The sequence below is a fragment of the Aquila chrysaetos genome, chromosome 5 (assembly GCF_900496995.4).
Source record: "Aquila chrysaetos chrysaetos chromosome 5, bAquChr1.4, whole genome shotgun sequence".
NCBI classification, from domain to species: domain Eukaryota; kingdom Metazoa; phylum Chordata; class Aves; order Accipitriformes; family Accipitridae; genus Aquila; species Aquila chrysaetos.
Window position 1 is genome coordinate 72,210,387 of NC_044008.1, and position 15,797 is coordinate 72,226,183.

The following is a 15,797-nucleotide window of genomic DNA, read 5'->3' on the forward strand; positions in this document are numbered from 1 at the left end:
CAGTCCTAGGACAGAATCAAACAAACAAACACACACACACACACATCTCAGAGGTAATAGGGGAGGAGGAGGTATGAAGTCAGAATGTACCGCTGAGGTAAATTTGACACAATACCAATTAGTATTTGGCGAAGTGGCTATCTCATTGTTAAGATATTTCCTTCAATATGTTTTCAGAAACTGGGACCATTAAATAACTTAGAAAGATTGCCAGCTCTGATTTCAGGAAGGAAACCTCCTCCCATTTCCTCTCTAAGTAATTCATTTCTTTTGCAAATACTTCCTATGGATGGCATTTAAGATACAAATTTCTGAAACAGAGGAGAAAGAGGGAAGCAACCCCCAACCCAAAACTTTAGGTTCATTTCTAAACGACCTAGAAGTCCAAGACATTCAGGTTCAAGGTACTCTGGACTGCAAATCAGTCAGAACCTGTACTGCAATTGGGCCTTTATATGATTCAAATAATTCAAACTTTAACTGATTGTTTTTCTAAACACACTGCCTTTCTTGACATAATACAAACACTTTCAATACCTCTGTGTAACACAACACTTACTGCCAGTACAGTGTTCACTAAAGCCCTGAGCTCAATTTTGTAATGGTGTCTCAGTTGAAGATGAAGCGAAGTTCCTAAACTTCCATGCTGGTTTATATCTATTCTGACAGAAACCATGTAGGGGCAAATGCACAAGAACAATGCTAGCACTCATTAAAATGATTTGCTTCATGTTTCTTTGCCACAGTGCAGTACTCTGTTTTGCCTGTGACTTCTGGAATATCAAGGCAGAACTGAATAAGTTAAGAGTTTATCTGAGGAGTGGAACCGACATTGTTATTTGAATTTAGAGAGTGAAAAGGACAGCAGGATCTGATGTCGAGTCTCCACCGTCATTACTGAAACAAAAAGGTTGTGTGTCCTCCTGTCTCTGAAAACAGAGCTCTTAGCAAAACACTACTCCCTCTGCTGTGGTGCCCTTTGTCCCACACTTCTGGAATACCTATTACTTCCTAAAGAGAGTCAAATTCTACAAGTTTTTTTTACAGGTCACTATAGCTAAGTAATCCATCTGGCATTTCGTGTGATTAAGATGCCAGTTGACCAGCCTAGCTCCTGAAGCCTCCTTTCACTTACAAATTAATGGAGTAGCAGATGGAAAGCAACTTCACCTCTGAGCCAAATACTTCATTTGGCTATAAAGAAGCAGAACAGCTGGGGAGGAAGTTTAAGCCACTCGATCACTTTGTAAGGAGCATTTTCCTTTCCATGAGTAGGATCAACAACCCCTCATTTGGACGAAAACTCAGTTAAACATCGTGTGAAAATGAGCTACAGAAAAAAACAGTTGCAGGAAAATAATGATAGAAAGCACCTTAGTAGCTCCCTACCTCTTCTGTACTCATCTGTGTTGCCTGAAAAGTCCTGAGAGGCAAACAGGGGGGATGGAAAATCTATAAAGGAATTTATCTGTCCAGTCCAACTTTAGGTCACTCATCTGGAGAGTTCAAAAGACGGATGGTGCTGCTTTTTGTCCCAGGCTTTATTGGGAATAGAAGTGGGAATTTAAGAAGCAGAATATGGGGATCTGTTTTTTTTGCTATGTCCTTTAAAGCACTAATAATTCAAAAAAAGGAATAGTTACTAAATAGTTACTATGTTAAGTACATGAACAGTATCTAAGGAGGGGACAACGTCACAGACATGAACTGAGTAAGGCTACTTCTAGGAAAACTCAAGTAAGATGTGCAAGTATTATAAAGCTGACTTGTCTTTGGGGTGTTTCTGAAAATGGGATTAGTTTTACAGAGTAACTACTTTTATTACTCTCCTACTGTTAACAGGAGTTTGTACACACAACGCAGAAAACACTGCCCTCAGCTGACATTCTTCTCTCTTGAATCTAACATTTCTTCATAGATTGTCTGGTTTAGCAAGCTTTAATAGCCCAATTAATTATGATTAAAGTGATTTACATGGGATAGTTAGTGTATTTTCACTGGAGCAGCCTCATTATACTTCCATGGAGAGATTTTTTACTTACTTTTGGCCACAGGAAAAGAAAACAAAAAAGTCTTCATAAAACTTTAGTCTTTCATCCAATGTCCATTATAAATTATGTAGTGGAAAAAAAATTGACAAAAACTCCTCCCTGAGCTTACACCAGATGTCTATCACAGCCACTCTTGACCATTTTTCCTTTTGTGTGTTGGACAGGGACAAACTTTCTTCTGCGTGACTCTCCAAGGAATGCCTGGTATAACCCAGAGGAGGGTTCACCTCAATTTATTTTTAGAAAATTGAGAGCAAAGAATAAAAACAAACCTTTAAACTAAGAGAGACAATGATACTATAAACCCTACTGGCCTGTTAATATATGTCTGTTTATTGTAACACAATCTATGACCTTCAGTGCACTGCCAGTGTCTGTAAATAATACAATGGGCTGCTTTTTATCCCATGGGGATGTGAGTACTGATGGAGCCTTTCACAACTCAAATGGATGCCATAAGCTGACGTAGACTGTGCTATTGTGATTTTTATTTATGAGTCTCTCTCTCTCTTTCTTTTTAAGTACAAGTTCCAAAGTCACAAAGTGGATGGCAGAAAAAACACCTGGTCTGCATGGTTTGAGGATGGATGAGGTAGCTTATCTAACGTTGATACAAGTACTCCTGAAATGTAAGTTCCCTGCCTCTTAGACCTCTTCAGAGCAGAGTAACAGCTCATTCAAGACTTTTTTTTTTTTAAATCTGTATTTTTTCACTGGCTTCTTAGCCCTATAAAGCTGTTCACCACCTACAGAACCTTCACAAAACTCCTAATTGTTTAGTTGAGATCCTCCATATATGGATGGTACTATTCCAACCTCTTGGTTAGAGCAGCATAACTGTGATATAGCTATGTACTCTGAAGTAAGAAATTGCTTGCTTTTAAAATCTCTTACAAGGTCTCAGTTTTCACCACCAGCCCTTAGAGTCATCCCACTTGCTATACCAGTGGATGAAAATGAACCCAGAAGGAAACAGTCACAGACAGTGACTTCTGCGAGTTCAGGTGATCTACCATTCCTCCTTAGTTTAACTCTTCATTTCACATCTTAGGAAGGACCTCACTTCTCTGGATACTCCAATCACAGAATGTACGTGTGTGCATGTGAGCAGGCACACCCCGAGGAGATTCAGTGGCACTAAACACCCTAGAGATTTTACAGACCAGACTGGAACAGCAGCTCTGTCCCCAGTGATACATTAACCAGCTTAGCAGGTTTTCATATGCAAATCTTGAGTGTCTCAGGTCCATCAGGAACCTGAAGCAAGCAGCAACCATCCCCAATCTTGTCCCATTCTGTCAGCATGAATACTTGTGGCACATATCCAAAGCTGTGCAGGTGTTCAACACAAATTCTTGGAAGATCATTACTTGTCATCTACCTCCTGTACCAACACTACCAAATACCAGTCAGTTCCATGGACTTTTAAAGCTGACCATTCTATAAATGTAGTACTGAAAGCCTGATTAGTAAGAATGTATACGAAGGGATTGCCCCCTAGCTGTCCAGTAAAGGTCCTGAACAACAAGTAAACAATTAAAACATAGCAACACTTGAACACTATCTCACTAGATACAAAATAATGTCAATCCAATTTCCCTATATTTAACTGCTTGCATAAAATGTATACTTACAGAATGCCTGTTTTCCACAGAATCTGCAAAATAAAATATAATGTATAAATTATGAAATGGCACATTGCGGAGTGATCAGTTCCGTGTTCCAGAAAACAGACTTTTATGTTTCATTTAAATTTTTTTTTGTTCACCTTGCAATGATGTAAAATTGCTACCTACAACTAAGGTTCAAGCTCTGGTCCTAAGAAGTGTCCAAGCACTAGCTTAACTGGGTGGGACCAGACATTTCAAAGACCATGTTGAATAGTACATGTTTGACAGTTTTCCTTTAACCTGGATTACGGTTTAGAGCAGAAGTCTCTACTAAGAGCACAAGCTGTTACTGGACAAAAAAGAGTCTTCCTTTTTAGACGCAAGTTCTCATGAGCATTTTACTTCCTCTTTCCAATTCCTTGCCAGGAAAATAACGTACTGCAGAAATCCGGTATAGGATACAATTTTCAGAGCCAAGTAAGATCCTGCAAAGACACCTGAAATTTTATTAAGAAAAAGATGCTTGTTCCCAATGAAAGCCTGAGAGCCAGCAGGCTCTCATTTAGGATCAGTGAACTTTAAGATTAGATCTTAGCCTTTTGTAAAAAAAAGTGGATTTAGCTATTCAGAAGTTTCACAGAACACCTTCAAATACTAAAACATAAATATTCCTTTACCCTCTGAAAGCAAAGCAATCTAGAGACGTAAGGAAAGTAACTCTGCTTTTAGAAGAGGACTTCAAGTCTCGTTAAAAGTGCTCTTTTGTATGGTCTGTTAAGATATTTCACACATGACAAAAGTAAGTGCTGAATCTTGAAGTGTATTTTCTTGGAAAGTGTATCAAATTCAGTGGAAAGAGGTTGTGTCAAGGAAATTAATCTAATGCTCAAAGCAGAAGGTTTGGACTAGGCGTCTGGGGTAATCTTGCCAGTATTTTTTCTATAAATGTGGGATAGTATCTGAATCTGTTTTTTCTAAGTATGTATTTTTTAAATCGCAAATAATAACATCAATCCTCCCATAGGCAGAACACTTATGTAAATTTTGAAAAGTTGTCTGAAATCATCAAATGAAGGATATTATGAAAAGTACTACTACCATAAATAGACCTTAATAAAGGTCTTTTAGAAACTCTCTTGCCAGCCAGCAGAAGTAATGAGGAAACTGAACACAGGTGAATCTAACTCTGCGGATAACAATGCTAAAGTTTCTTTTTCTCTCTCCTTTGTGATAACATCCATGTATATTTGTAATGTAGTTAAACTGGTACACTTTCTACCATCCACATTTTTATTACATTAGGATTGTGATTCTGCTTCACTGAAAGCAGCACCATGAATACAGTATACAATCAGGCTGCAATTTCTGAAACACAGAGAGACTACATGAATATTGGTGGCACTGTACACTATGAGTTTTCTCCAAGACAGTTCTACCCAGAACTTTTAACCTAGGAAAAGGATTAAAAACTGACATGACTACACCACCTTATACCAGTGCATAAACTTAATTCCAGTATATAATTGATCTCAATGTTTGGCAAGATTGATCCCTATACGTTTAGCCAGTTTGATAAGAAACAAAATAGAAAGTTACATGGGAAACAGTAAAAGCTTTCTGTGTCCTGAAAGCTGACAGAAGTGAACAAAGACACTGCTGACCCAGTGCTACATCAAAGCTTGACTTTAAGTGGACAAAACTATACATAAGGTTTATGAAGTGAGGTATTAACGAGCTGTAGTTTAGTTCTCTGTCACAATGTATTGTGCTTACAGGAAGGAGGAAATGAGAAATTTTGTGTAAATTCCAGACTTCAAACAACGGGATGTTTGCTACCCCAAAGTTACTAGGTCACAATAACAGATATCCCGCCTCCTTGTTATCTGTCACCCAGATTCAAAATAGTGTGGCTTTTTAGCTAAGTATCATATCTCTACCAGGAGAATGTCATAATCTGTGTCCTTTGAAAGTGCTGCTGGAAGGCTGTATGATTTCTAAAAGGTACCAATCAGGTAAGCCAGCATGTAGCCTCTAATGAAAGCACAATGATATGGTGCTTCTGCTGAGTCTTTGCTACATCAATCTTTTCACAACCTTTTTATTTCATTCCTGTTAAAAATATGAAGTGTTTTTTACTTGAAACACACTGATTTTACTGTGATGAAAGAGAACAGAGAGATTTTCAAATGACGTCTGGCTTTCCCTTACTAACAAAAACAGGGAAATGAGATATGCTGGATTCTAGTCATATACAGAAAAATTTGTTAATCTTCCATAGCAGGGCAAACAAGAAGCTGTGTATTTCATGAAAGGAATCAGAGCTGAAGGTCTGGTGCTGCTGATTTCTAAGAGATTCCCAAGTGTAATAAAGGTAGATGTTTTTATGGATTTCTGATGGATTTAAACTCTTGCTATTGCTTTTAGTTGGTAGGGGTGTAAATTCAAAGAACACATTTTTACAATGGAATACATTAATGGCAGGAATTTAAGACACTGTCATCCCCACCTGCTTTGCCCTTTCTCCTTGCTAGAGGTTACGGAGAAAAGAATGTATGCCTAAACAGTTGCAATTCATAATCCATCTCAAACCCATCTCCAACACTGGTGAAAGCTAAGATGCTAGATTATCAACTGAAGATGCTGAACTGCAGACACATACTACATTCTGCCAAGCCTTTTACTGGAGCAGTAGCTTCTAACAGAGAATCTTGGCAGGCAGCTTGGGAATAGATCTTACACAGGGGCATGCACGCAATTCAGCTTTGCATTTTAGGTTCAAGCAAGGTCAGAAGCTCCCTGCATATTTGTGCCTTACTGAAACCATCTGGCTTTGACTCAGTTTTGGCTGCAGCTATTGTAAGCATTTGGCTCTGGAATCAATGTCTCTCAGATCCAGGCTTTGGTCTAGAATATGTCTTGAAACCTAAAGAGCCAAAGAGTTCTTATTTTGGAGAAAGGAAAAGTTATTTGCATGATTTCAGACTGCATGCAACTAGCATGTGCTCATGAAGCCTGAGTTCTGAATAACATAATGAATCCTCAGTCCCTGTGAGTTTTCTCTATGCTGGAAAAGGCATTCAGTGGGAAATTCTGGCTAAGTACAGAGGTGTTAAGCCTGAGGCTCAGTAGCAGGAAAGTATTTGAGCAGATTTCCTGATTGCTAGAACTGATTTCTAACAGTTTGTTCCAAACCACTGAATGCATTGGGGATTTCTCATGCCTCTTTCCACTGGGATGTATTTATTTTTCCATAGTACATTGTTGGTTGCAATAGGATTCTTAGAATTTTCTGTCTCACTACTGCAGTTTCTTCCAAGTCACCAATTCATTTTTCCAGACTTAGCAGCATAAAGGATGGTTCTGCATTTTGTTCACTAGATTTCCATTTTCCTAATAAGAAATTAGGAATAGCTATCTTACAATGAGCCACTGTGAGTTCAAGTCAGCGTGCATCAAGATCGGTGCAAAGCCTATCACTGGCTTCCGTGAGCTTTGGATCTGATACAAGCAAAGGCAGAGTTCACTAAGGAGCAAGAATGTACTAATACATTGTCTTCCACAAGAAGTCCCCCGAAAAACGTAAGGAAATCTGTGAGCTGGGGTTGGCTCTAGTCTTCTCAGCAGTATGAACGCAACTGTGCTACCCCAATGTTGAGGGAAGCAGTGGAGCTGAGATCAAGAACCAGTATGGAGATGCTCGGACTTTCTGCCCCTACTGCCTCTTGGGAGGATGGAAGGTGTGATGGAAGTAAATCATGCATCTAAAAGAGCCTCCACCCACCCAGCTGAACTCAGTATCTGACACATCCTGACCCCTCCCGCAGGAAGAGCATCAGCTGCCAGCCTAGCCTGTTGGGACTCCAGCACATGCAAAGTAGGCGGCAGGGCCACAGGTATTTTATCATTCTTGGCAGCCTGTTGATTTAGACAATTGCCTGGTTTCCTTGACTCTCGGACTGTCTCAGTTCTTTCTGAACAAAAAGCAACAGCTCTGGGACTGGACTGGATATTCCTGACTCCCAATATACTTTGGCCTTTTCATAGAGCAACTACAGAAAGCAGTATTTTAAGGAAACTGGTTCATCCTGATAGGTGTGAAGGACTTTTAGACAAAGGTGTTACTGACCTGTCTGGTATTAATTGTGACCATTCTCCAAATTGCCATTTGGATGTAAGGTTTGATTTAAAGCTGAGGCTTGAAGCTTTAAGTATTTTATGTAAAATACTAAAGTAACAGCCTATTTCTCTAGAAAAGGTTTAAAATCAATACCTGGGTGAACTTCCTGAACACTAAATCTTCTTTCTCTGAACTAAACTAACCTTTCAATAACAATGCAAGGAGAACTTAATCTCCTTGAGTTGCTTCCAGAGACAATGCTAGTGATCTGCATGCTCCTTAAATCTCTCATTGTATCAGAGGAAATCTAGCATCCAACTAAAGAGACTGACATTCTCTATCTACAGTACTATTATTTGACTTTCAATCAAAATACACCTGACTGGACTTGAATTTCACAAATGACCTGCTGCTCCTACTGTTAACAGGTTAACTGTAGTTAACCACATGCAGGTCTTCTGGGATTTGAAATGTGCATTTGACAGTTTGTTTCTGTCTATCTTTAATGTAACACCTCTTTAGGCCTGGTACTCAGAATAAGGAAAGTAGCGCAGCAGATAGATAGGATGGGAAGTCTTACCATAGTGTGATGGACACTAAAATGATAGCAACAGGAGATAACATAGCCAATACCAGGAAAACAAAAAGAAAAGGAATAATGGCAGATGTTCAGCACACTGCCAGAGGCCTGGGACTTGGGAAAGGTCAAAGCATTATCTGCACTATGGATTCATGACTTTGGATAAGGACAAGCAATAGCTGTAGAACTCAAAATACGAGAAGTTGGTTACTGACATGGTATCTGCCTTACTGGGGACAGCAGTAGAGCCATCAGAAAAATGAAGAGGAAAAATATTTTAGCTCAGTCACAAAGAATTGCATTAGACATAACAACTACTGACAGCTCTTCAGCTTCCTCTCTAGTGGACACAATTTCTGGAATGCACAATGTCTGGAAGACAACTCCTTGAAAAGACAAAACTGCTTATGAAGCACTCAATTAATTCTAATTAAACAAATCCAAACCACAATAGTTACCTACAAACAAATAATAATAAAACTTTACATAGATCTTAGGTGTTAAATCTGTCAACTTGTGTAGCTGACACCAATTCCCAAATTAATGTAATTTCCCCAGAGGACACGTTTGTCTGAACCATTAAATTCCTGAAGTAGATTGTACTCTTGGGCATTTGCTCAGAAACCTCAAAGAATATTCAAATGTAGTGAAGATCATAATGGTAAACCAACTTCTGCACCCACTAGTAATGTTCAATATCTTTCACAATTGGCCTTTAATATACTTATACTAACACGTATTAAAGTACTTAAGAAGGTACATCTATTTCCTAGGGATCCTCCACTGCATTTATACTTTGCCACCTTGCAATCACACAGTCTGTCAAAAATAAAAGTAAATGTTACATTTAAATTGACTGTAATGTAGCTATCCAAAGCAACTGCATAGCTATGTGATGCACCGCTTATCTATTTGAAACACTTTTCCTGTGTATCAGTCAGGAAAAACAGACGTGATTAAAACAATAAACTGTTACTATGTTTCCAAGAATAACTGAAACTGTAGAATGTTATGCATAAAAGAGCAGGTGGACTGCAAGATTAAGGGGTGTTTGCAAATCATCTGGCTAATTCAGCTCAGTCTTTCAATCATATCTCATTTTATTGCAGCTCCCACTTTATGGCAAGTACAGTGTTATAAGTGCTTTGAGTTATAGCTCTGCTGTACCAACCTTGAGTTTACACTACAGCTCACAAAACATCCTTCTAGTATACAACACTTTTCATTACGTCAAAAATAGGAATGGTGAAAGGTGTAATAATCAGCTTCACACCTTGGCAGAAAGCAAGCAAGGGGTTATACAGTCAGCTTCTGCATCTTGTTACAGGTCCAATTCACACTCACTGGAAAACGTTTCAGAACATTAGTGGCCTTTGGGTTCAGTCCTGAAATGAGCTGTTTTTTTCTCATGATGCTGCCAGGTGATCCTACATGAAGTGCCTAGCGCCGTTCTTTAGTGTAAAGCATATTCTGCTTTTCACTGCAAGGCTGTGAAAAATGAGTACAACATACAGGCTCAGCACCAAGCCAGGAGTCGGGATTCTGAAATTCTGTTCCCAGTGTTGTCACTCTGTAAACACACTGCCTTATACAAATGACCTAATCTCTCTGTTTATTCAGCTGTAAAATGGAGATAAAAATTGCCTTATAAGGCAATTCCTTACAAGGGAAAATTAAGTAATGTTTTCTAAAGTACTTGGAGACCTTACATGAAAGATTCCCTAGAAACAGAATACTGTGTCAGAGCAGGTGGGAAATCCCTTATAAAATAGAAAAATAGCAAATTAACACAGAACGATCAAAAATTAAAAATGGCACACAAAAAACCCAGCTGGTAATATGGATAGGGACAAAACCTGAACAGTTTACAGCCCTAATATTAACAAATCTAGACTTCCTAATACAAAGAAAGGAAAGAAAATCCTTTCTGATTTAGTCTTTGACAAACTATGAAGAAATGCTTTTAACCTACTGTCTCTGAACTCATTACTGCCAGAAAGTTTATAGACAGTAATTGCCAGTAAGCTGCTAATGCCCGCATACAAAAGTCTGTGTTACAGGAGATGGAAGGGTAGAGTGGCTGCCATATAAAATATGAGACAATTTTTGGATAGTGCTTAAAACAAACAACCCACCCTACTGAAGTGATCATATTGCTTTAAAGGTTTTTAGAGTTTGTTGTTGGAGGCTTTATAGATATTTGCTGGGGTTATATTCAAAACCAGTGTAATATTTTATAACACACGGCAAACATGTTCAACTAAGAGGAAAAGTGTTGCTCATGAGCAGTTTGAGATAACACAACATAGCATCCTAATCCTTAACAGAGCATGTTCAGCTCCAGATTCAAATCCAGATGTATGGCCAAACTACTTAGCAGATACAGTGCAAATGGGCTGATGAAGTAGATGTTACAAATATTAATCTCACTGCATTAAATATCATTGGTTTATGAGAAACCATGAAGGTGTTACACAATTTATCAACACCTGTGATTTCGTAGCTGCCCTTCTGTATGTTCCTATGTGACTTGGATCTTGTTTTAATAGCATTTATCTTCTAAACTATTCAGTAACAAATTTATCCCTAATCTCTATACAAATGTTTCCTCTATGTGTTTAATTTTTCACTAGCTTACTTACCATTATTAGCTTTTTCTGATTTCACTATAAACTGTTTCAGTCCCCTTCTGTTCAGGAGCTGGAAAATGTATTGGCACAGAATCAATTTCTTTTCTTTTTTTTTTTTTTTCTTTTTTTCTTTTTCTGTTTGCCTTATGAAAAGCTCCTTAAACAAACAGAACACACTGTTTTACTTTCAGAGGAAGTAGTTACATAAGCAGCAATGAGCCTGTGGATTCTGTATCCAAAAGCAACTACACCCCCTCCCCCAAACCCAGACTGTAAGGTTCTGACAGGGACATGTGTCTCCCCCTATATAAAAATGATGATGAAAATAGGCTTCCCTTTCTAAATTTGACTTTAACATTCTAACAATCTCCTCAGCTTAAATTGATACTGCTTTAATTTTACAGAGACATCTACCACTAGAGAAGAATTTCTCTGGATCACTTTGAAGAGCTTCTTCAATTTGTTCTTAGCATTTAGGGACCTGAGGAGATCTATCATTTGGAAGACTAACTACACCCCCTTTTGGCAATTAGCCTGATTAAAACTTATGGTCACAAAAATAATCTAATTTGTTGTTCTTTGTGAAATGTCTCAGAAGAATATTTGCAGATTTCACACTGCACAGCTCCTATTTAGGTGCTATCCGGGAAAGGTGTCTCAGTTACTCAGCATGGTGGACTCTTCCATTAGTGCACTGAGATCAGGTGGACATAGCAGGAGTGAAGGCTAAGAAGGCTTGTGGAAAGATAGAAAGTAAGGAGAAAAAGCAGACAGAGAAGATTGGTGCCTCCAAGGACACAGCTGAGATAAAAATGCAATGTTAGTCTTAGACACATACTTTCTGGTCCCTTAGGTTTACAAATAAGCCCCTGTAAACCTCTGCTCTTGTATGAGATGGAAAGCAAAAAGCTCTTTCTTTTTCTGCTATCTGACATCTGTGTAAACCTATCCACAGTTTGATGCCAAACTACAGGCATTTAGCCCACTAGCGAAGGGGCAGACCCTTGTCTAAAGGCCTGAAAATAGCAAGAACTCAGTTTCTCTATGGTCAGTGTAAACACAGCTCTGGCTAGTAGGAGATTAGAACAATTTCCTTGATTTCTTGCAGGGTTGTAGATTAAGAATCCCTAGGCAACCACAGTAAAGCAAAGTGCTCTAAAACTCTCTGCATTTAAAACCACTTTCTTCATTTGGTATAAAGGCCTATGCAGGCAGGGTCTAGGAGCTTGTTGTTCAAGAATCTCAAAGCGTTTTAGAAACGTTCATTCATTTTAGTTAAATTGCGTCTCTTGGAAAACCTCAGAATTCTATTAATATCATCTCCAATTTCTGTGGATCTTCAGTAAACCAAGAAGTTAGATTTTTCTAGTTAAAAGTGTAAAAAAAAAAAAAAAAGAACATGGTTGTTTCCTCTGCAAGAAACTGGAAAGAAAATTCACATTTCTGGAAACAGAGTCCTGTACTTTAGCTATAAAAAAACATTTAAAGAATTCAGACATATTGATTTGCAGCCAGACTCAGAGTCAGGACTGTTACTGTTCTGCATCTCTCTGAAGCACCTAGGTGTCTCTGGCACCACATTCTAATTTCCCAAAGCTAATTTAACTCTTTTTAATTCTGTTAAGCATCCTTTAAATGTTGGGAGCTAACACATCAGAATTGAATTGCAAAACTGCTATTAATTTCAACGACAGTAGCAGTTACACCTGAGTGCCTAATCACAGCTTTCAAACTTGCAGTTTTGGCATGAACTTTCTTTGCAAAATAGTCTGAAGATCTTGAAGCGCATTTCATATGGTTATGAACTATTACTTAAATGATCAATTCAATTTCCAGTGAAGTAAGAAGTAATCTTCTCAGAATTTTAATGAGAGGTAGCTCATTTCGTTTGGAACACTTATTTTTAACAGATTACAGTCTTAAATCTACTCCTGTTGACTCTGTGGAAAGACTTGGTGAGAGGCATTTCCTTAGCTAGCTTTTTTTTTTCAGACTCATTTCATTAAATTGTGATATAATGCCACTGCCCATGTTATTTTCTTTGTTAATCATCCAGAAGTTGTCTCAGCACTGAAAAAATGTGCTAGGAGAAATTACTTGGATGATTTGACATTTTGTTCCCACTAACTTTATAATGTTGCCACCCTGCAGATAACTAACCAGCTATAAAAGTAAAAGAAGGAGCATGTTCTTACTCAGCCATGATTAGCGGTTTCTCTCTTCTCACTTTAGGGATATTTCCTAATCTTACTTTAGCACTAGCCTTTGTTTTTGCTCAGATTAACAATAAAGAGTCTAAATCATTTTGCTGCCTTTTTGCACCACTAAGCTTTAGAAAAGATAGGCACTATATTTTTGTCAAACGTGATCTCTGTAAGTATTCAATGTAACTATTCTCTAGAATTACCACCTCTTTAAATATCAAATTAACATTTCACTATGACTACCCCAAATAAGAGCTGGACTGTGTAGCCCCAGCTCTATCTCATATTCGTCTAGCCTCTTCACCCCTACTTCAAAAAGTAGGCATCAAGTTATTCCCCCATGGAAGTTTAAAATAAAGCAGTGAAACTTTGTTTCAAGCAAGCTTACTACTCACTATCAGTAACACTGGTTTTTGCTCCTCATACAGAAGCATAGTACATATGAAGCTCTTGATAGAGTAGCCTATTTGCCATTATGCTGTGTTTAAAAGTATTTCAGAAATGACCAGGTAGTGCAGACATGGCTGGAAAAACAGGGTGAAACCACTGTTTTCAAATGTAAGTAGTTCTTTACTGTCAAAGACAAGATATACATCCTTCTACAAGTATGTAAACTTGTTTTGATGTGGTATTCAATTATTCCTGATTCCCAAGTGACATAAAGGCTACTGTTATAGCTTAGATACTGCAGCATTTTTTGCAGTAGTCTTTCACAATACACAAAATATGATTCTCCTGTTCCTGAGAAGAACATTAGTATTGACATTGACAACAGTGGCAGGAGGAACAAATGTTTGGGAAGATAAATTAATTTGAAGTTAGTTGTGAGAAATCAAAGAAATCTGGAGTTCCTCAAAAGGCAGAAGGAATCAGACTCTATGTACAGCCTGCTGGATGAGATATCCATGCCCAGAGAAAAGGTAAGCATGATATACTTTGTCTTCATTCAGAAAATAGGTGGAATCAAAAGAGGTGCGATAGGGATTTGGAGCTAGGTGATAATCTGAAAGGTCTGTTCCCTAAGAAGGACTGGTCATAACCCACAGACAGACTTGAAAGAATATTATGATTTGAAACAATGCTTGTACAATAACATCAGCGTGGCAGAAGCATGGGTGGCATTCCTATGGCTGAATTATTTTTGTGGGTGTACATGATTATTACAAGGGTTTATAAAGAAAACTGGCTTTGCTTCTCTTTTCCCAAGAATAAATCTCATCCTGTTCTCATTGTGATAGGCAGTGCAGAGCTGAAAGAATTCATCTTGCAACTTCGTTTCATATAACTCCTTCCATTTAAGCAGCATCCTCAAGATGCTCTAAAAGATTAACACATTAAATACTTGCAGTGCAGTTGCCATTTACATAACCAAAGCATGCATTTGCTAAGCATCACTTGTGCCCTGGGTGCAACAAAAGAAATAGATTAGGGAGCTATCATATCTCAATATGCTTGAGGCACATTTCAGTCTTATAGAATCAATTAATGTTCTGTATGTCATAAATAGGCCTGTAACATGAGACAGCATTCAGTTAAAATAATCTGATCTAATTTACATACTATCTTTTAAACATTATTTTACAGTTTGCAGTTTAATGGGGTTCAGTCTATATAGCATGCATACTATGTTATTACTCAGTCTGGTATTGTGCTGGTTTTGGCTGGGACAGAATTAATTTCCTTCACAGTAGCTAGTATGGGGCTATGTTTTGGATTTGTGCTGGAAACAGTTTTGATAATTCAGGGATATTTTAGTTATTGCTGAGCAGTGCTTACACAGAGCCAAGGCCTTTTCTGCTTCTCACCCCACCTCAACAGCGAGCAGGCTGGGAGGGCACAAGGAGTTGGGAGGGGACACAGCCGGCACAGCTGACCCCAACCGACCCAAGGGATATTCCAGACCATATGACATCATGCTCAGCATATAGAGCTGGGGGAAGAAGAAGGAAGCGGGGGGATGTTTGGAGTTACGGCATTTTGTCTTCCCAAGTAACCTTTACATGTGATGGAGCCTTGCTTTCCTGGAGGTGGCTAAACACCTGCCTGCTGATGGGAAGTGGTGAACGAATTCCTTATTTTGCTGTGCTTGCACGTGCAGCTTTTGCTTTACCTATTAAACTAACTGTATCTCAACCCACAAGTTTTCTGACTTTTACTCTTCTGATTCTTTCCCCCATCCCGATCTGGGGGCAGTGAGCAAGCGGCTGTTGTGGTGCTTAGTTGCTGGCTGGCGTTAAACCATGACAGGTATACTGGAATAGTGTTATGTCTCAGGAATGGGATGAAAAAGCTATTTTTAGAGATGCTGATCTTGCATTTAATAGGGCTTTTAAATTAAATAATCATGTACTAGCATATCTTTAACATTTTACACCATTGTATTGTGTAGTACACGCTCTGAAACAGTTGGAACAATTAAGTATTAGCCCTATTCTGAAAAAGAGTACAACTATGGTATCTCAGTGCAGAATTTAGCAGAGGTGGATAAATAGCATGCTTAGAACACAGGGAAAACTCTGTGATGAATGATACCAGCAAGTGAAAACAGAGAAAGAATAGGAGGACTGGCTGTTCCAGGAGAGCTTTGCTGTCAAGCTTGAAGAGT

At 38.4% G+C, this 15,797-nt stretch overlaps 1 protein-coding gene across 13 annotated transcripts in view; it reads right to left on the reverse strand.

Moving 5' to 3' along the window:
- The window catches only part of PECAM1 (platelet and endothelial cell adhesion molecule 1), a 35,333-nt gene that overhangs the window by 2,774 nt on the left and 16,762 nt on the right, over positions 1-15,797 (reverse strand). For 3 of the 13 annotated variants that reach the window (XM_030015055.2, XM_030015064.2, XM_030015060.2), the window contains 2 exons: positions 11,001-11,058; positions 3,686-3,708 (listed from right to left, as the gene is read on the reverse strand). The exons of 2 other annotated variants lie outside the window; for them this stretch is intronic. In XM_030015055.2, the coding sequence (XP_029870915.1) occupies positions 11,006-11,058 (53 nt within the window). In that variant the 3' untranslated portion in view covers positions 3,686-3,708; positions 11,001-11,005. Of the gene's footprint in view, positions 1-3,685; positions 3,709-11,000; positions 11,146-15,797 lie in introns of all 13 variants that reach the window. 8 more of the 13 variants (XM_030015057.2, XM_030015065.2, XM_030015061.2 and 5 more) reach the window with 4 other exon arrangements.